This window comes from Dasypus novemcinctus, chromosome 10 (assembly GCF_030445035.2).
Source record: "Dasypus novemcinctus isolate mDasNov1 chromosome 10, mDasNov1.1.hap2, whole genome shotgun sequence".
NCBI classification, from domain to species: domain Eukaryota; kingdom Metazoa; phylum Chordata; class Mammalia; order Cingulata; family Dasypodidae; genus Dasypus; species Dasypus novemcinctus.
In genome coordinates, this window is record NC_080682.1 from 447,179 (window position 1) to 465,719 (window position 18,541).

The 18,541-nt window shown below is 67.1% G+C and overlaps 3 protein-coding genes across 9 annotated transcripts in view; 2 read left to right on the forward strand and 1 right to left on the reverse strand.

Moving 5' to 3' along the window:
* Window positions 1–6,834, forward strand: part of LRRC56 (leucine rich repeat containing 56) — a 44,057-nt gene extending 37,223 nt beyond the window's left edge. For 3 of the 4 annotated variants that reach the window (XM_012525634.4, XM_058304870.1, XM_058304871.1), the window contains 8 exons: window positions 2,769–2,865; window positions 2,939–3,139; window positions 3,424–3,607; window positions 4,470–4,646; window positions 4,721–4,785; window positions 5,016–5,158; window positions 5,373–5,491; window positions 5,909–6,834. In XM_012525634.4, coding sequence (XP_012381088.2) covers window positions 2,769–2,865; window positions 2,939–3,139; window positions 3,424–3,607; window positions 4,470–4,646; window positions 4,721–4,785; window positions 5,016–5,158; window positions 5,373–5,491; window positions 5,909–6,258 — 1,336 coding nt within the window. In that variant the 3' untranslated portion in view covers window positions 6,259–6,834. The remainder of the gene's footprint in view (window positions 1–2,768; window positions 2,866–2,938; window positions 3,140–3,423; window positions 3,608–4,469; window positions 4,647–4,720; window positions 4,786–5,015; window positions 5,159–5,372; window positions 5,492–5,908) is intronic. The other variant, XM_023589185.3, reaches the window with a different exon arrangement.
* Window positions 6,771–13,919, reverse strand: LMNTD2 (lamin tail domain containing 2). The gene is given in 11 exon segments (XM_071217853.1): window positions 6,771–7,313; window positions 7,462–8,170; window positions 8,246–8,362; window positions 8,446–8,933; window positions 9,127–9,404; window positions 9,721–9,809; window positions 9,895–9,963; window positions 10,198–10,353; window positions 10,442–10,529; window positions 10,826–10,978; window positions 11,057–13,919. Coding segments are annotated over 11 exon segments (2,604 nt in total). The 5' UTR covers window positions 11,242–13,919; the 3' UTR covers window positions 6,771–7,041.
* Window positions 13,920–14,117: 198 nt separating this feature from the next.
* RASSF7 (Ras association domain family member 7) lies at window positions 14,118–16,802 on the forward strand. Of its 4 annotated transcripts, XM_071217877.1 has the most exons (7): window positions 14,128–14,194; window positions 14,450–14,604; window positions 14,905–15,030; window positions 15,211–15,920; window positions 16,045–16,173; window positions 16,240–16,321; window positions 16,405–16,802. In XM_071217877.1, exons 3-7 carry the CDS (start codon window positions 14,907–14,909, stop codon window positions 16,434–16,436), a joined length of 1,077 nt encoding a protein of 358 aa, XP_071073978.1. In that variant the 5' UTR covers window positions 14,128–14,194; window positions 14,450–14,604; window positions 14,905–14,906; the 3' UTR covers window positions 16,437–16,802. The 4 variants fall into 4 exon arrangements, with proteins under 4 accessions (XP_058160856.1, XP_058160857.1, XP_071073978.1 ...); XM_058304873.2 differs by having other exon boundaries at window positions 14,118–14,194; window positions 14,514–14,604; window positions 16,045–16,321; XM_058304872.2 differs by having other exon boundaries at window positions 16,045–16,321.
* Window positions 16,803–18,541: the final 1,739 nt, after the last annotated feature.

Here is an 18,541-nt window from a genome sequence, read left to right on the forward strand (position 1 = left end):
GACCTTCCTTGGACTTTCATCGGAGCCCCTGGGTGCAGCCTGCCTGCGGAACCTGGACTTGTGCATCCCCGCGGTCACGTGAGAAAATCTCATACTATTTACGGAGATCTCCTGTTGATTCAGTTTCCCTAGAGAACCCTGACACACCGTGATTTACCGGCCTTTTCCCCCACTCCCCGCTAGGGGCACGGTGTTCCACTAGAAGCAGAGATCCAAAACAGGTGGTTCGGGCGGCTCCCGCCAGTTCAAGAGTCGTGCTGCTGGAGGGACTGATTCCCAGCGCTTCCTACCCCACCACCTTCCCACAGCCCTCCTCCAAGTCACCTCTCCAGAGGTGACTCCCCACACTTCTCCACAGAAACAAAGCCAGAAGTCAGCTGGACACGGCCTGCCAAGCCCAGGGAAAAGAAGGTACAACCAAGAATCTTGTCCCCAACCAAATGGCTGTATAAATGGCAAACATACCTGAATGAGTTAGAGATCGAGGAGCATGGCTTCCATAGCCCCCTTGAAGAAAGTACTAGACACAAATTCCAGCCAACTATGATATAATTGGAAAAGTCATAAAAGACAACAGACTGGGGTAATCAGTGAATCCTGGTGACTGAAGGACAAAGGTAGAGATTAATGTGGCAGAATAAAGCCTAAAACTCAATGTGCAGATTAAACAAAGGGGGAATTCATGAACTGGAAAACAGCCAAAGAAATAACCCAGACAAACAGAAATCTGAGGTTTCCCAGGGACCACCTAAAAGATAAGGGAACATTTTCACGTGGCTGAGGTGAGGAGACAAGCCTCTCAGTGGCTGGAGAAAGAACATTGCAAGCAAGGACAACAGGCGGAAAGGCCTTAGGCTTGAAAACGCGCCGTGGGTGTCAGGAGCCAGTGGGACTGGACGGGCCGAGCCATGGGGAGGGACGGCAGTGGCCACAGGGGGAAACAGCGCGTGCGCTCAGGAAGTGGCGCAGCCCAGGCCCGCCGCTACCCCCAGTGGCCGGTCCCCACCAAGGAAGCTGGCTCACCCCCTGCCCACCCTGCAGGGAGGCCCTCCACCAGCACCCCGACGACCCTGCACTTCCAGGCAGCCTTTCAGAGACTCTCTCCCACATGTAATGCCAAGAAGCCACTAACAGTATAATAAGAAATACTACAAGAGCTTCAGCATGCAAGGGAAAGGAAAAAAATTTAAAAAAAACTCAAAAGTGATCCCAGAGGAAACAGAGGCAATGCAGGGAGCAGGGAAAACTTTCCCCAGATCTTCACTTTATATTCCCAGAGACATGAAGAAGATGTGGTTTCTTTGCATCTACAAAGTAAGAACAGCATGCTTTGAAAAAATATCAGGGGGAAGTGGACTTGGCCCAGTGGTTAGGGCGTCCACCGACCACATGGGAGGTCCGCGGTTCAAACCCCGGGCCTCCTTGACCCGTGTGGAGCTGGCCCATGCGCAGTGCTGATGCACACAAGGAGTGCTGCGCCATGCTGGGGTGTCCCTGCGTAGGGGAGCCCCATGTGCAAGGAGTTTGCCCCATAAGGAGAGCCGCCCAGCGCAAAAGAAAGTGCAGCCTGCCCAGGAATGGTGCCGCACACACGGAGAGCTGACACAGCAAGACGAAACAACAAAGAAACACAGATTCCCGTGCCGCTGACAACAACAAAAAGAAACACTGATTCCCGTGCCGCTGACAACAACAGAAGCAGACAAAGAAGAACACGCAGCAAATAGACACAGAGAACAGACAACCGGGGTGGGGGGGTGGGGGGGAACGGGAGAGAAATAAATAAATAATAATAATGAAAAAAAGAAAAAATATCAGGGATTCATGAAGAGCTCTTGGAAATTAAAAATATGGCCAATATAAAAATATTAATAACAAACTTGGAAGAAAAAGATGAGGAAATCTCCCAGGAAGCAGGAGAAAGATAAGTGTGTGGAAACATACGTAAGAGAATGAGAACCACTCAGGCTGAGCCCCTGACCTGTGGTAGCTCCCGAAAGTGAGAACAGCGAGGACCTGGAAGCAAATGCAAAGAAATAACATCTGAGAACATCCCAGAAGCAAAGGCCACTGTTGGGCCAAGGGAAACGATCTGTAGTGGTGGGTGGGCGCGCACCTGCCAGGAGACGCGGGCACCCAGGCCAAGGGGCCTGCAAGCGGGGGTGGGGCCCAGAGAGGCTCAGGGCGCGCAAGGCCTGCCTTCCCCAGCTGTCCCACATGGGAGCAACCTGGCCACCTGCAGGGGAGGGGCCGGCAGAGGGAGGCGGAGGGAGAGGGCCAGGCTGCAGCAGCCGGGCTGGGGAACGGCCGGCCTGTCTGGGTGTGGCCTGCTGGCTGTCGTTTTCTCTGTGGAAGGATGCCACTCGTCCACGAGAGAGACCACAGGCTGGGAGAAGAGAGATGGAGCGAGGGAGGGAGGGGGGAGGGAAAGGGAGCGAGCACAGGCCCGGCATTCTGAGCAAAGCCCCCCTCGCAAGGGACCTGCTCGCTCACCCTCATTGCTTCGGGCAGCAGCTGGGGCTGGACGCAGCTGCCCAGCAGGAGGGCAGCGTGCCGTGGCCAGCCCAGGCACTCGGGGTCCACAGAGGTGGGGGCTCTCTACCGCTTGGGTCTGAAGAGCCCTACCTGTGCCCAAGACCGGGGGGCCAAAGCCTGGAGCTGCCACAATTCCCGGTCCCACCGTCCCTGGAGACAGCCAGGTGGGGTGGGGGCCGCAGACACGGCCTTCCGCCCAGCAGGGCACTGACCCCCTGCCCTGCCGCCCACAGAGACCTGGGCACGTCCCTGGGCCGCCTGCAGGTGCTGTGGCTGGCGCGCTGCGGCCTGGCTGACCTGGACGGCGTGGGCTCCTTCCCGGCCCTCAAGGTGGGTGTGCAGCGCCCCGGGCCGGGCGGGGGGTGCGTGGCCAGCCCAGGCTGAGACCCCCCGGCTGCCGCAGGAGCTCTACGTCTCCTACAACAACGTCTCCGACCTGAGCCCGCTGTGCCTGCTGGAGCAGCTGGAGGTGCTGGACCTGGAGGGCAACTGCGTGGCGGACCTGGGGCAGGTGCGCTACCTGCAGCTGTGCCCGCGGCTGGCCACGCTGACCCTGGAGGGCAACCCGGTGTGCCTGCGGCCGGGCCCCGGCCCCTCTGACGAGGTGCGTGGGGACGCCGCGGGCACGGGGGGCATTCTGCGGTCCCAGCCCTCAGCCCCCCCACGGTCAGGGGCCCACTGCTGCCCTTGGAGGCCAAGCAGCCCACCCGGCCCCCGCCCACGCCACCGCACACGCTCTGCACAGGCTCCCCAGAGAACCGCGTGCTTGCGTGCTGCGCATACAAATACGCCCAGCCCGCAGCACAGCTCGCCAGCGGGGCTGGGGAAGGGAACCAGGGGACGCCCGAGGGGCCCACCGGACCCAGACGTCCCCCACCACCCCTGCAGGCGCCCTGGGGCTACAACTACCGGGCAGAGGTGAGGAGGCTCATGCCCCAGCTGCAGATCCTGGACGAGGCGCCAGCCGCACAGACCAGCCTGCCCGCTGCCCGGAAGCTGGACCGCGATTGGCTCCTGGTGAAGGAGGCCATCAAGGAGGGCGGCGGCCTGCACAGCCTGCACCCCGGACCGGGTAACGGGCTGCGGCCCCTCGCCCGGGAGCCTGTCTCGCTGGGCCCCACGGCACACCCCAGGAGGAGGGGGGGTCTCCAGGCACCCCCCCCGGAGGAGGGGGTTCTCCGGCCAGCCCCCTGGGAGGAGGGGGGTCTCCAGGCCAGCCCCCTGGAAGAAGAGGTCTCCAGGCCAGCCCCCCCAGGAGGGGGGTATCCAGGCCAGCACCCCGGGAGAAAGGGGGGACTCCAAGTCACCCCCGTGGGAGGAGGGGGGGTTTCCAGGCCCCCCCGGGAGGAGGAGAGGTCTCTAGGGCCCCCCCGGGAGAAGGGTGTGGTCTCCAGCCATCCCAGGAGGAGGGAGTTCTACAGGCCAGCCCCCTGGGAGGAGGGGGGGTCTCCAGGCCAGCAGCCCAGGAGGAAGGGGGGTCTCCAGGTCAGCCCCCTGGGAGGAGGGGGGGTCTCCAGGCCAGCCCCCCCAGGAGGGGGGCTCCAGGCCAGCGCCCCGGGAGGAAGGGGGGTCTCCAGGCCAGCCCCCTGGGAGGAGGGGTGGTCTCCAGGGCCCCCCGAGGAGAAGGGGAGGTCTCCAGGCCCCCCAGGAGAAGAGGTCGCTGAATCCAGCCCCCCAGCCTCTCAGGTCATCTTCTGCTCTCACCCGGCCCTAAACCTTTGTCAGGGTCCTGCACCCCAATCAGGGAGCGCACCCTCAGCACAGGAAGAGGAGGGGGCTGAGGCTGAGGGTCTCCCCAGTAGAAGAGGGAGCCCCCGTGCCAAGACCTGGCCCCAGGGGCCGCTGGACCTTGGACACGGCTGCCTGGCCTGGGACACAGCGGGGACCCTCAGGCTGGCGTGGGCTCGGCCAGCTCCAACTCTGACCCTTGGCAGGTCGTCCCCACGGAATGCCCACGCGGCACCACGGCCCCGAGACGCCCCTGCCTGAGGCCCATCCCTGGGCCCTCGGGCCCTGGCCCCTCTCCCTGCTGGCCCCTGGGGGCCTCCTGCCCGAAGGGCTGCTCCCCGAGGACTCGGCCCCTGGCGACGCCGCCAGCAACCTCACCCACGGTAACTGACCTGCCGCGGCCTGGAGCGGACCTTGCAGCCCCCAGCCCCTCGCTGCCAGCCCCCCTCTTCTGCAGGCGCTGGCCGTGTCCTCTGCGGGAACCCCACCAAAGGCCTGCGCGAACGCAGGGGCCAGGGCCAGGTACACCCTGCACCCCAGGGCCGGAGCCCCCCACTGAACCAGCGTCCAGGGCCCCCACCTCCCCAGAGAACAAGCATCCAGGGCCCCCAGCTCCCACTGAACCAGCGTCCAGGGCCCCTGCCACCCCCAAAGGAACCCTCCACCCAGTCCCCCACGCCCCCCACCCCCAGGAATCAGTGCCCAGGGCCCCTGGCCAGTTGAGGTCCGCTGAGCGAGTCCCTCCTCTGCAGGCCTGGGAGCCCCTGGAGCCACTGCGCCACCTCGGGCCAGACGACCTCACTGCCCACTCCCCTGCCCCAGGGCCGGACCCTGCCGACAGCAGCAGCCTCCTGGCCTTGGCCGACCTTTGGGCCTGGAGGGATGGGCACCTGCAGTGGGTACCCCTCCCCGGCCCCGCACTACCTGGTGGAGGGGATCGGGGCTGGGGGCTGCCTTGGCTGAGTGGCCACTGGCCTGGGATGGCCTTAGGAGCTGGCCATGGAAGCCAGAGGCCGGAACCGTCCAGAGCCTCACGCTCATTCCTGACCAGAGAGGGGGACAGCCTTTCCCCTTCCGCCCACACCCAGCCCGCCCCCCCCCCCCCGCAGGCCCCTGGAATCCCGGCAAGGAGGGGGCACAGCCCCCTGTGGGCACAGCCCCTCCCTGGGCTCCGAAGAGCCAGAGGACGGGCCCAAGACCTGCCCCCGCCTCCCTAGCCTGGCTCCAGGTACTGCGCGTGCCCGCTGCGCCGACAGGGGCTGTGGCAGGGAGGCCTGTCCCGGGGTGGGGGCGTGCAACTGAGGGAGGGGCTACGGCAGGTACCAGACCCTCTCCCGGGCTTTCGGGAAAGGTGGTGGGGCCAGGGGTGGGGTCCAGGACGGCGTGTCGGCTGCGCCCTCTTCCGTCATGGGTGGGCCTGTGCCGCACTCGGGGTGCGGGGCCCTCTGGGTGGGACGCTGGCTCAGAAGGCAGCGGAGGCCCTTGGCCCAGCGCGGGGCACCGCTGCTTCCAGCGCTTTCCTGAACACAGGCGCTTGGGGCTGGTCCCGGGACCCCTCTGCCGGAAGGGACCCCTCCAGGAGGCTGGTGCAGCGGAGGTGGGCAGCAGTGACAGGCCGGGCTGACGCCGGCTCCTTGCTTTGCAGTGCCCGTCGGGGCCTCGGGCTACACGCTGACCCCCTCGCCACCCAAGTGTCCCATGCCACGGGGCTCCCACACCGGCTCCTGGGGGCCCACAGAGCTGCCGTTCCGGGGGCGTCGTCTCAGGGTCCTGGGCAGCCTGGGGCCTGGCTCCCCGGAGGGCACTGCCGGGGATCAGGCCCCGGCTGCTGGGACCGCCCTGGGAACGCTGGCTGTGGCCCCAGGACCAAGCCCTCATGCCCAAGGATGCACGGCCCCAAATCGAAGCCCGGCCCCCATGGCAGGACCCCCAAACCTGCCGTGTGGACAGCACCTGAGTCCCATCACCCCAGCCCACTCCCACCCTTGGTGGTAGCCCCCACCCACCGGGCGTGCGGGCCAGGGTGGCACCTCATTCTAGCCTGGGGTGGGGGTGGAGTGGGCTCCTGGGGGCTCCTCCCATCAGTGGGGGGGAGCAGGGAGCTGGGAGGGAAGGTGCAGCAGAGGGGCCTGGCTGAGAGTTTGGAGCAAGGTTGGGTCTAGCCGGGGGCACGCCCCACTCCCCCTGGCTGCCCCCCTGGCTGCGCGGGAGCCAGCACCTCCCAGGGGTCTGGTCAGCCAAGCAGACCAGGAAGGGGCTGGGCCTGCTGGGGTTCAGGGGAGCTGGAGTCCGGCGGGGGTCTGCGGCCGGGGGTGAGAGGCCAGATCTGCGCCTCTGTCCTAGCTGCCCCCCCCCCGGCGCCTCGGGCTGCCCCCGGGCTGGGAGCGCTGCACCACCCCGTGGACTGCTGTGGCCGTGAGCGCGGGCGGCGCCCTCGGCGGATTTGAGGGGCCTTCCCAGGCAGGGGGTGCCGGAAGCCCGGACACGAAGCGAATCATTTCCGACTCTCAAGTGCACAGAAACGCAGTTTACTCTGTAGACGACGTCGGTTAAATAAATTATGCAGCGGGACGGCCTGCCTCCGGGGCTTGCTCTCAGGGACACCCGCCGTTGTCGTGCTCGGCCCGCGCCCGTGCCCCGCGCCCGTGCCCCGCGCCCTTCCCGCGCCCCGCGCCCCGCGCCCCGCGCCCGCCGACGCCGTCCCTCCCGGCCGCGGAAATCACGGAGGCGGCGGCTGAGCGCACGCGTGTATTGCCCGCCGCGTCCGAGGGGGTGGCGTCACGCGCGCCCGCCGGGCCCCGCGGTGATGGGCGGGCAGCCGAGGAAGCGGAAGCCGTACCTGCTCCGGGCCGTGCTCTGCACCGACAGGGCCACCATCGGGCAGCCGCGGTCCACGCGCTTCCGGCAGACCTGGGGGCGGCGGCGGTGAGGGCGGCCGCGGGGCTGCGGGGGGCGCGGGCGGGGCTCCCGGGACCCCCGCGACCCCCGCTCGCTCACCCGCACCGCGCGCTCCTTCCTGGCCAGGCCGTCGTCGGGGCCCGGCCCGACCTCTGCGCGGAAGAAAGCGGGAGGGGTCAGGCCGGCCGCGCGCCCCCCGCGCCGCCCCCCGCGCGGCCCCGGCCCCCCGCGCGCCGCCCCGCGCGCCCCTCGCCCCCCCCCCCCCCCCCCGTGCCGCCCCGGCCCCACGCGCATGCTCACCGGGGATGGCGGGCAGGGGCTCCACGACCTCGGTCTCGACACTCTCGAGCTGCGCCGATGCCTCCCGTGGGCGGAAGAGCTTGTTGGGGCTCAGGAGCGGCAAGGACACCCGAGATCTGGCGGGCGAGGGTCGTGAAGGCCAGAGCCCGCCCGTGGTCAGGGGCGAAGCGGGCCAGAGGCGGGGCGGGGGAGACTGGGGGGGGGGCAATGTGGGCGTGACCTAGGGGCGTGACCTAGGGTGGAGGAACGACCCTGGAAGGGCGTGGTCTAGGCTGGGGGCGCCCTGGGGGCGTGGCCTGGGAAGGAGGACGGTTTGGGGGCGTGGCCTTGGTGGGGCGGTTCCGGGGCAGGGTCCACGATGGAGGGGGGTCCTGGAAGGGCGTGGCCCAGGGTGGAGGGTGGTCTTGGGGTGTGGCCTAGGGTGGAGGGCGATCCTGGGGGCGTGGCCTGGGTGGAGGCGTCCCTGCGGGGCGGGGCCTGGAGAGGAGGGGGGGCCCAGGACCCGTGGTCCCCACCTCGGCCCTCGCCGCGCCCCGAGCCCCCGCGCCCTGCCCTTGCGCGCGGGGCGAGGCCGACGCCGCTGCTCGCCGCTGTCGGCGCCCGGCCGGGCCTCTGAGAGCGGGAAGCGGTCGATGGACAAGTCGGTGTTGTCCGCGAAGACCCTGGACACGGGGGTCACGCAGTGCGGCGCGCGGTGCTCGCTGAGGACCTGCAAGCGCGGAGCGGCCGGCAGTCACCACCCACCCCCGCGGGGCTGCGGCCCCCGGGCCCGGCCCGCACTGACCTCGCCCTTGGGGCTCAGGAGCTGGGTCACGCAGCCCCGGCTGGAGTGGAAGCGGACGGACCCGCGGCCCAGCGACGCGCCGTGCTTCCTGGTGTGGCCGGTGCCCTCGCCCCACACCTGCGGGCCGCAGGGGCCAGGGGCCGCAGGTGAGGGCGGCGCGGGGCGCGCGGGGCCGGGGAGGGGGCCGGGGCGGGCCGCACCGTGACGTGGTGCCGCGGCGGCAGCAGCGTGCCGGGCGGGAAGCGGAACAGGCACGCCGGGAAGCCGCGCACGAGCTGCTGCAGCACGAAGCCGCCCAGGTCGGCCGTCTCCTCCGCCGACTGGTTGAGGACGCGCACGAACTTCTCGCGGCGGCTCACGGCCACGATCTTCAGGATGGAGCTAGGCCGGCGGGGGCGCGGGCGCTGTGCGGGGATGCCCAGGCCGTCCCCACAGCCGCCCGACCCGGTCTCGCCAGGAGACCCCTCCGCGCGCGCCCTCAGGGCTGGGGTCGCCCCCTCACCTCTCGCCAAGCGTGTATCGCAGGGACTCGGGCTCCGCGCTGGGCTCGGGCGCCAGGACCGTCCCGCAGGGCTCCTCCGCTTGGGGTTCACAGCTATCCCGGGAGGGGCGGCCTGTGCGGGAGGGGAGCCTCCATGTCGGGCCACCGCCGAGCGAGCCACGCGGGCAGGGAGTGGCGCGGGGAATCAGACGGGGGCGGTGAGGTGCGGGCTTCCCAATGCTTGGTCTGGGCAGGAGCATGGAGCCCGTGGCCTCCCAGGCCAGGCCCCGCCCAGGGCCTCCGGGTAGACGCGCTGGCCCACGGGAGATCGCAAGGCCGTCCCTGGGCAGCTGTGACCCGCGAGGGCCGCGGGGGGTGGCAGGAGAGCAGCCCTACGCACCTTTAGTCCTTGCCACCGCATCTGCACTGAGGGTTCTGGTCTGGGCCTTGCCCTGATCGGAAGAGGAGTCATGCGACCCCCGGGGCGGGTGCCCTGTCACCTTTTGCACGGGGGAGAGCTCGGCCGGCTGGCTGCTGGGGAGCTCGGACTCGGTCCCTTCAGAGCTGCTGGTGTCCCCCACGGGCAGGGAGCTCCACTCCACACTCTTGTGCTGCCGCCCCACGTGCTCACGGGGTGACTCCAAGCTCCACCTGTCCTGCGGCATTGACCGTGAACACCTGTGGGGCCGTGGACCACTCCCTGGGCGGCGGCCAGCTGTCACACACCGAGCTCTGCCCCACCTGGCCCCTCCAGGGCAGGTCGTGGCATCCCGGCTTGTGGCCCCATTAATCAGGGGACACCTGAAGAAGAGGGTTCACAGCAGGGCAGGCGGTGCCCAGGAGCCCCCTTCCTTCACCCCGGGGCACCACCTAACTCCACCTCACAGGTGGAGAATGAGGTTCAGAGGCTTAGTGACTGGCGCACGGGGGCTCGGACCCAGTTCCACATGTGGCAAGGCTCTGGGGGGGGGGGGGGGCTGCTCGGCACAGTTACTTGTTCTCCAAATTGGGCTCCACATTGGTGAACAGGTTGGGGTATCGGTGGGCGATACTGTTCCAGTCGACGTTCTCCAGCCGGAAACCCTGGCCAGGAAGCAGGAGGCACTTGACCCTCCGCTCCTGCGGCTGTGGGGCTCCGAGCCCAAGCCCATGGCGGGACCTTGCTCACCTCCCGCGCAGAGGGGCTCAGCAACTCGGAGGAGTCACTGGGCTCCATCAGTGTCTCTGCGGTCACCACCTACAAGAGGCGGGCAGAGACCAGCTGGCGGGGGCTGGGAAGGGGGTCCCCTCCTCCCACCCCTCCCCCTCGGCCTCACCTGCACCCAGAGGCGCACACCTGCTGAGGCAGGCTCCCCAAGGCAGGCCAGGACACCCCAACAGAGTGGTCTGGAGAGCGTACACCATCCGAGGAGGGCTGGGGAAGGGGAGCTGGGAGGCGGGCGGGGGGGGGCCAGGTGGGGGGGCGGCTCACCTCCACGCTGCCGGTCTGGGAGCGCAGCGTGCGGCCCACCCAGGAGGAGTGGGCCAGGTTCAGGAGGCAGGACTTCTGGAGGGCCTGCAGCTCGGCCTCCAGCTGCTGCAGGGTGTTGGTGGCCTGTGCCAGCCTCTCCTCCAAGTGATCCTTCTCCTGTTCAGGGAGGGCGGGCCCATGGGCGCCCCACCCCCGAGCCCTCGCCCCAGCCTGGCTCCCCTTCGCCTGGCCCCTGACCCCTCACCAACTGGGCTTGTTCCCTCTGCTCTTGCAGCTCCAGGGTCAGCTTCTGGACCTTGCTCTGCAGGAGCCTTTCCTGAGCGTGGTAGCTCCTAGGAGGAGAGCGTGGTCTCAGCAGCCCCCACCTCTGGGCCAGCGGAGGAGAGAAAGGAGGGTCTCTTCATCCCGGGGCTCAGCTCTGACAGGTGGTCTGGGCAGGGGTCCAGGTCTGGGCCAGGACTTGGTCTAGCACTGGGCGGGAGTTCAGGTCCCTTCAGGGTCAGGCAAGAACTAGGGCTAGAGGCAAAGGCCAGGGAAGGGCCAGCAATAGTTGGGCAGATACCAGGAGTGAGGGTGGCAAGGACGAGGGCCAGGGTAGGGCTGGGGCACTGGGCACTTGGCTGCTGACCTCTCAGGTGGGATCCCCGCCACCTCCTGCAAGATGTAGCAGTGCCGGCCCTCTCGGCCACCCTGCACTGCCCACCGCAGGGCCTGGATCTCCAGCTCCCGCTGCCCCCACAGCAGCCGCAGGGTACGGGGGTCCAGGAACTCAGGGGCCGACCTGTAATGCCAGTGCCCCTGCCACTTGGTCAGGCCCAGCCCAGGCTGGCCGCCCCCCTCCACCCCACCCCACCCTTACTGCCGGTTGCTGGAGAAGACTGGCGTGGACCGGGGCTTGGTGTCCTGTGGGCGTGTGGGAGCCGTGGGGTCCGGCGGTGCTCCAGTTAGAGGCCCCAGGTTGCCGCTGACCGGCTCTCGGTCCACCAGGGATGAGGGCATCTCCTCCTGGGCCTCCTCGGCGTCCTGGCAGGACTTGCTGGCCATTCTGGAAGTTGTTAGGGAGCTGGGAAGGGCGTGGAGCCTGATGGGCCCTGGGTCCTGTGGGTGGGCGTCCCTGACAGGCCCCTGCAGGCCCCCTGTGGTGCCACCCACCCACGGGTTCATGGGGCATCTCTGTGACGAGGCCCACGTGTGCATCTAGGGCAGCAGGTCGTTCCCACAAACATGTCACCTGAGCGCTCGCTCGTTCCCTGGCTCCTACGCCCTCTACGTCCCCAGAAGCGCCGGCTCCCTGCCCGTGACTCCTGTGTGCCCCCAGACCCAGGGCCCCGCCCACACTCCCCGGAGGTCTGAGCTCCAAGCAGGCCAGGGGAGGGAGGGCTCTGTGCTGTTGCCATGGCACCGGCACCCTGCGGGGCGGGGCTGTTTGTTATCATCAGCCTCCTGGGAGCTCTGGGTGGCCTGCTTCCCTCTGGCGAGGTGGGGAAAGGGGTAGGAGAGGACTAACCGAGAACTGCCTTCTAATAGCAGCGGGAAAGCGAGTGCCCAAGGCCTAGCGCTGGAAGATTCCAGATGACAAAGGCCCACCATTGCCAGATGACCATTTGCTCCCCGCCCCTGGACAGCTCCCACACCAGTCAGCAGGCATACGGAGCCAGCCAGTAAGAAGTTTTTGTAAAGGAGAAACAGCTTCCAAGCCCTCTTCTGCAGGAGGGAGGAAAGTGGAAGAAGCCTAAGCCTTAACGAGACGACACTCTGAACCACGCAGGCGCGACGCCAGCCGCTGCCCAACGCGCCCACACTCCCTTCTCGAGTGTGCTTTGGCTCTGTTAAATTCTCCTGCTGCCATTCCACTTCTCCTCCAATTCTTCCTTCCTCGCAACTATGTCCAGAACCCTCCTCCCTAGGTCGAGGTCTGTGTTAGTCACCAGACGGGTGCTGAGGCAAACTCACAGAAATGGGTGAGTTTTATAAAGGGTATTTATTTGGGGTAGGAGCTTACAGAGACCAGGCTGTAAGCATAAGTCACTTCCCTCACCAAAGTCTATTTTCACGTGTTAGAGCAAGATGGCTGCTGACGTCTGCGAGGGATCGGGCTTCCTGGGTTCCTCTCTTCCTGGGGCTGGCTTCTCTTTCCTCTGTGAGGTTACTTCCCAGGGCACCAGCTTAAGGCTTCAGCATCAAACTCCAACATCAAAAACACCCCAGCTCGGGCAAGCGGACTTGGCCCAGTGGGTAGGGCGTCCGTCTCCCACATGGGAGGTCCGTGGCTCAAACTCCGGGCCTCCTTGACCCGTGTGGAGCTGGCCCATGCGCAGTGCTGGTGAGCACAAGGATTGTGCCTCATAAGGAGAGCCGCCCAGCACGAAAGAAAGTGCAGCCTGCCCAAGAATGGCGCCACACACACAGAGAGCTGACACAACAAGATGATGCAACAAAAAGAAACAGATTCCCAAGCCACTGACAACAGAAGCGGACAAAGAAACAAGACGCAGCAAATAGACACAGAGAACAGACAACCGGGGTGGGGGGGGGGAGAGAAATAAATAAATTAATTAAATAAATCTTTGAAAAAAAAACACACTCCAACTCTGTCCTTGGCCATGGGTGGGGACTCAACGCCCTGCTGGCACAAGAGGTTTACATAATTACTTAATCAAGTAAACCTATGAATCCAATATAATATGCCCAGAGAAGATCAGTTTGCAAACATAATCCAATACTTTTTTTTAGAATTCATCAATAATATCAAACTCCTACAAGGTCTTTCTCCCAGACCTCCCAGGGCCTCTCCAACCACCACTGGGAGACTGGGAGGCCCAGGGGACTATGGCATGACCAGCAGAGTTCACCACTGCCACCCACGGGTCCTCTGACACCCCCAATCCTGGCAGAGGCTCCTGCAGGCCTTCCCCAGCCTGACGTCAACCTTGGGGCCATAGGCTCTGGGCACTTCGCCCTCTGTACCCGACACTGCAATCCATCCTGGGGTACAAGTCAGCTCAGGAAGGCATGGGGAAGCCATCCAGTCACCAGCGGCGTTGAGAAGCTAGGGTAGCCCCCTCCTGTGTCCCCCTTGAGTTCTGCCCTTGGTGGCTCTTGCTCAATTATCTTACACCCCAGCCTGCAGCCTTGCCTCCTCCATCATCATCTCCACTCCATCATCAGACTGGGGGGGGCACCAAGAGGCTGGGGGCATCTCCACACCCAAGGCCATTGTTCCGGTGACACCCTAGACCAGCCGGCCAGCTTCCCCTGCACCCCTCCTTAACTCAGAACTTCTACTCCAGCTCATGGGCTTCGCAGGCTCCCGGCCAGACCCGGGGCACAGCTCTGAACGCTCCCCCCGCACCCCCGGCCTGGAGTCTCCCCGGCGCACAGCAGGGCACATGCCCCAGCTTCAAGCCCCCTCGGTGGGGACACGGGTTGGACGGCAGGGGCAACTGGGCCTCGGGCAGCGCGGCGGAGGAACGGGCGGGAGAAGAAGCCTCAGACAAAGAGCCCGAGGCCTTTGTCCCAGGCGCCTCGGCGAGCCCCCTCCCCCACCGGGGCAGCCCTCGGGGCTCCGCCTCCCCCCGCGGGCCTGGGAGCCCCCTCCCCAGCACAGCCCCGACCCCAGCGCGTCGGGCCCGTGATGGAGCGGGGTTCTGGTCAGGAAGCGCGGCGCCCTGGAGCCGGCCAGAGCCGGGGACCCGCCACCTGCGCCCCGCGCCGCCCGCCAGGCCCGCACGCGCTTCCGCGTTGCGCGCGGGCTTTAAGCGCGCCCCGGCCCGGCCCGCCCCTCCGCTCGGCCCCGCCCACACCTGCAGGGGCGGGGCCGGGCGGGACGGCGACCACTGGGCGCGCAGCGGGGGCGGGCGGCTGGCGCCGCGGGCCAATGGGGGCGCGGCGGGGCGGGGCGGGGCCGCGGGCCAATGGGGCCGGGCCGCCGGCGGCGCGGCGAGCGGCAGGTTGCGGCGGCGGGGCTCCGGGAGGGCCGGGGCGGCCCCGCGCGCAGGTGAGAGCCGGGCGGGCCCCGGCCTGCGGGCAGCACCTCCGACCCAGGGAAGTTTCCCGCGGGGCCGGGGGCGGGGGAGAGGAGCGGGCCGGGACGCCCGTGGGGGCGGGGGTCGCACCTGCACCCCCGCGGCGGGAGGCCGCCTGGGGCCCTGGCTCTGGGGCGGGGAGGGACCCGCGCGGGGGCTGCGGGGGCCGCGCCTGCGCTCGCGGACTGCCGTGCGGGATGACCTGCGGGACGGGGCGGGGGTCTCAGGCCTGCGGTTCCGGATGATCGAGGTCTGGGTCGTGACTCTCGAACGCCCCCGGGGCCTGAGAAGGTCCCTTCCAGCGGAGAGAGGCGTGTTTGCGCGCGGGCGCCCTTGGGCGCCCGGGGACGGCCGCGGCAGGGGTCAGTGCCCTCTGCGCCAGGTGAGCGAGGGGACAGGAAATCCTGGATGTGGTTAATAATTTGCCTCGTTCCTGGAGTGGGCGGGGCAAGGGGAGGCCAGTGGCGCCCCGAGAGCCAGGCTAGTTTCTTCCTGGGGGTGGGGGGGAAACTGGCCTGGGCTTCTCCCCACCCCAGGAATGTGCGCCTGGGGTGGGGCTGGGCACCAGAGGAGGACTGGGCGGAAGGAGAGGGGCGGGAGCCTTGAGACCAGTTTGGGGGACAGGGAAGAGCAGAGGAGAAGCGCTGGCCTGACCCCACCTGTCTTACCCACCTCGGGACAGGCATGGTTTTGGGGCTGGCCACCATGGAGCTGAAGGTGTGGGTGGACGGCATCCAGCGTGTGGTCTGTGGGGTCTCAGAGCAGACCACCTGCCAGGAAGTGGTCATCGCACTAGCCCAAGCAATTGGTGAGTTGGTGTCAGGCGGCGTGGGGAAGGGCCCAGCATCTGCTCTGTCTTGCTCTTCCCGACCTCTCAGGCCAGGTGGACAGAGCTTAGGGGTGGCTGGTTGCCCCTCTGATCCTCCTACCACTGGCATGTGAACAGGAGGCGGGGGGACATAAGCTGACCTCTCCCCTCCCCCACCAGGCCAGACTGGCCGCTTTGTGCTCGTGCAGCGTCTGAGGGAGAAGGAACGGCAGCTGCTGCCCCAGGAGTGTCCAGTTGGTGCCCAGGCCACCTGTGGCCAGTTTGCCAGTGACGTCCAGTTTGTCCTGAGACGGACAGGGCCCAGCCTGGCCAGTCGGCCCTCCTCAGACAGCTGCCCACCCCCTGAGCGCTGTCCAGTTCGCGCCAGTCTCCCCCCAAAGCCACGGCCAGCACCGGCCCGCGAGCCCCACAGAGTACTGGCCTTCAATCAGGGGTGGCCTGGACAGGCCCCCAGCCCGGCGACCCCTGAGCTTGCGGCCACTGCGGCACTCGTGACGGCCTGCACAGACCTGCAGGGCCTGGAGAGGGCCGTGCAGAGGGGCGCGGCGGAGCTGGGCCAGGAGGCCTTCTGGGAGCGGGAGCTGCGGCGGGAGCAGGCCCGGGAGCAGGAGGGCCAGGCACGCCTGCGGGCATTGAGTGCGGCCACTGCTGAGCATGCTGCCCGGCTGCAGGCCCTGGACGCCCAGGCCCGTGCCCTGGAGGCTGAGCTGCAGCTGGCTGCAGAGGCCCCAGGGGCACCCTCGCCTGTTGCATCCGCTGTCGAGCGCCTGCGCCTCGACTTGGCTGCCCAGGAGCGGCAGAGCGCGGAGGTGCAGGGCGGCCTGGCCCTGGTGACCCGGGCCCTGGAGGCTGCTGAACGTGCCCTGCAGGTGAGCCCACGGGACCCCGTTGCCCGGCTCCAGGCACGCCCTTGGGGTTTCAGGGGTGGTCCAGGGTCAGACTGGGAGGCCCACAGGCCGCAGAGCCCCCTCTGAGGGTTCCACGTGCCCCCAGGCGCAGGCTCAGGAGCTTGAGGAGCTGAACCGGGAGCTGCGCCAGTGTAACCTGCAGCAGTTCATCCAGCAGGCGGGGGCCGCCCTGCCACCGTCCCCCCAGCCCGGCAGGGGCCCCCCCAGCACACAGGTCAGAGCAGATCTGGGATGGGGTCGCCACCCGACCCAGCTCCCAGCCGACCTGCCCTCTCCACAGGACCTCCTGCCTCCAGCCAGAGAGGAGCCCCTCCCGGGACACCCCCGGAGTCCTGTCCTGGTGTCCAGCCTGAGCCCTGAGGGTATGTCTGTCCTCTTCCTGTGGTGCTGGGACGGGGTCCTCTTAGCCGCCTCAGCCCCTCCTCAGTCTGCGTCTTGTCCCCAGTCGCCCCTGTGAGGCAGAACTCCTGGAGGTAGCAGCGCCTGCCCCAGACAGATGTCCACTGCCAGGCCAGACACTGGACACGCAAGGGTGACCAAGACCAGCCCGGCCCGGATGGCAGAAGGAGTCGGTGGTCAGAGGATCCCCCCACAGCCCTGGTTCCTGGGACTGGAGCAGAGGACTCCACTGGACTGGGGGGCAGGCTGAGGGTGGGCCAGCCTCCCGAGAAGCCTGACCCGCAGGCCACAGCTCCTTGTGGGAGCAGAGAGCAGGAGCGGGGTCCCTGCTCCTGGAGGGGAGGCGGTCTCCGCAGCGTGTGTGCGGGTGGCGTGTATGCGTTGGCACGTGGGTTGCCTCCCCGGACACCAAAACCACAATAAACTGACCAAGGGGGCCTGAGAGTGGGCTGAAGTTGTGCTGGGCAGGGTCTGGGGCCCACAGGTCCCTGGAGAGCGACCCCTAGGAGGAACCAGTGGTCAGTCGGGTCCAAGGCTGGGACCCTGCGTCCCCACGTCCAGGGGTTCCTCTGCAGCCTGGGCTCCGGCCTCCTTCCCTCTGTGCCCGACACTGGACATGTACGGTCCGGGACTTCCTGGCCCTGGACCCTGTCCTCTGTGGACCCTCGACCACCTGGCTCCCTGCTCCGGCCTATATCCCGCCAGCAGCCGGAACCGACACCCCCCCTGGGGTGGCTCCTGCAGTGAGGACGCTGTGGCCAGACCTGCCTGTCAGGTTCCCTGAGTCTTCCTGGGCATGCGTGGGGGTGGAGTCCCTGGACTCCAAGGCTCCAGCATGGCTGTGGCCCTAGGGGTGCTCGGGGGTAAGGTGCCTCGCGCCCACAGTGGGCACGCCTGCAGAGGCCGGCCTGGCCCTCGGGCTGGCATCCCCCCGGCGCCACGTCTCCAGGGTGGGCCAGATGCTCCTGGCCCCAAGGCCTGTTGCTGGGATGGGAGAAGAGCTCTTTATGGCCCAGAACCCGGTGGTCCCACTTCCAGGTGTGGCTGTGGATGGCACTGGGGGTCACAGGGGCCTTTGTGCTGGATTTGAAGGGTGGGCAAGTTTGGACTAGACTCAGCTTCCTGGGGTGGCCCCTGAGCCAGACCTAGTGCTCCCCATTTCTTTCAGGCAGTGGAGTCCTGAGCCCCCGCACTGGGGACCTGGGCAAGCAGCTCCTTGAGGAATAACAGGTAACTGAGTATCTCCTGCTTGAGGCAGGGAGCAGGGGTCAGGAATGGCTGGATGGGCCAGTCAGTGGCCAGAGGCCTCTGGCTCTGCGGTCAAGAAGCTAGAACATGGCCTTTTGCACCCAGGAAGCCCAGTGGCCAGACCCAGTTCCCGTGTGCACTGCCACCTGAGCCCTCAGTGGGAACACTGGGGCAGGGACCAGGCCTGACCCACCTGTGTCCCCAGACACTGTTGGGCGTGGGGTCACAAGGACACAGCCTGGGGTGCAAAGGCCAGATGGGGCTGTGCCCTGGGCGGAAGGTCTGGGGGAGTGGACAATTGCCGAGGCATCTGAGGGGCCTGCTTTCCCCCCCTGCAGCCCCCACCTCCGAAGTCTGGAGGGCTGGCTAGACCTTGGTATGGCTCCAGACACGGTTCCGGGCTCCAGTGTGGACACCCTTGCCCCTTCCCTGTGTTTGGAGTATGCTGGCTGTGTTCCCAGCCCGACCCCTAGGGGAGCCGGCCGAGGCCACACACTTGTGGTCCTTGTGTGCCGTGTTTTCATCTTACGTGTTCCTGAGGGCCATTGCCCAAGGCCCGTGTCTAGGGCCACTGTCGACTCGGCCCTGGGGGGTGGGAAGGGGGCAGGCTAGAGCCCTCCCCTGGGGCTGGTGCAGGCACAAAATACCACACTCCCAAAAAGCTGCCAGAGCACTTCAGATTACTCAGCAAACCTTTGAGTCGCTGAAGTTTACTTCCAAGTTCTAAACTGTGCTTTGAAAGCAGTGGTGCGTTTGGAGGAGGGCTCGCTGCCCTCAGGTCCAGTCCAAGGCAGGAGGATCAGGGAGGCCAGGCCTGGCCCCTCCCCAGGGAGGGGGATCGAAGGGGAGCCAGGCAGGCTCCAGCCTGGACAGTTTCAGGCCAGGAGGGCAGAGCTGGGCAGTTATAGCCGGCACTGGAGCTGTCCTCAGGTCCC

What these genes read in the sequence shown, in the direction of transcription:
- RASSF7 (XM_058304873.2), top strand. Translation starts at nt 14,907, where the DNA reads ATGGTTTTGGGGCTGGCCACCATGGAGCTGAAGGTGTGGGTGGACGGC. An exon ending in CGCACTAGCCCAAGCAATTG is followed by an intron (nt 15,031 to 15,210) that starts GTGAGTTGGTGT and finishes CTCCCCCACCAG; the next exon opens with GCCAGACTGGCCGCTTTGTG. An exon ending in CTGCTGAACGTGCCCTGCAG is followed by an intron (nt 15,921 to 16,044) that starts GTGAGCCCACGG and finishes ACGTGCCCCCAG; the next exon opens with GCGCAGGCTCAGGAGCTTGA.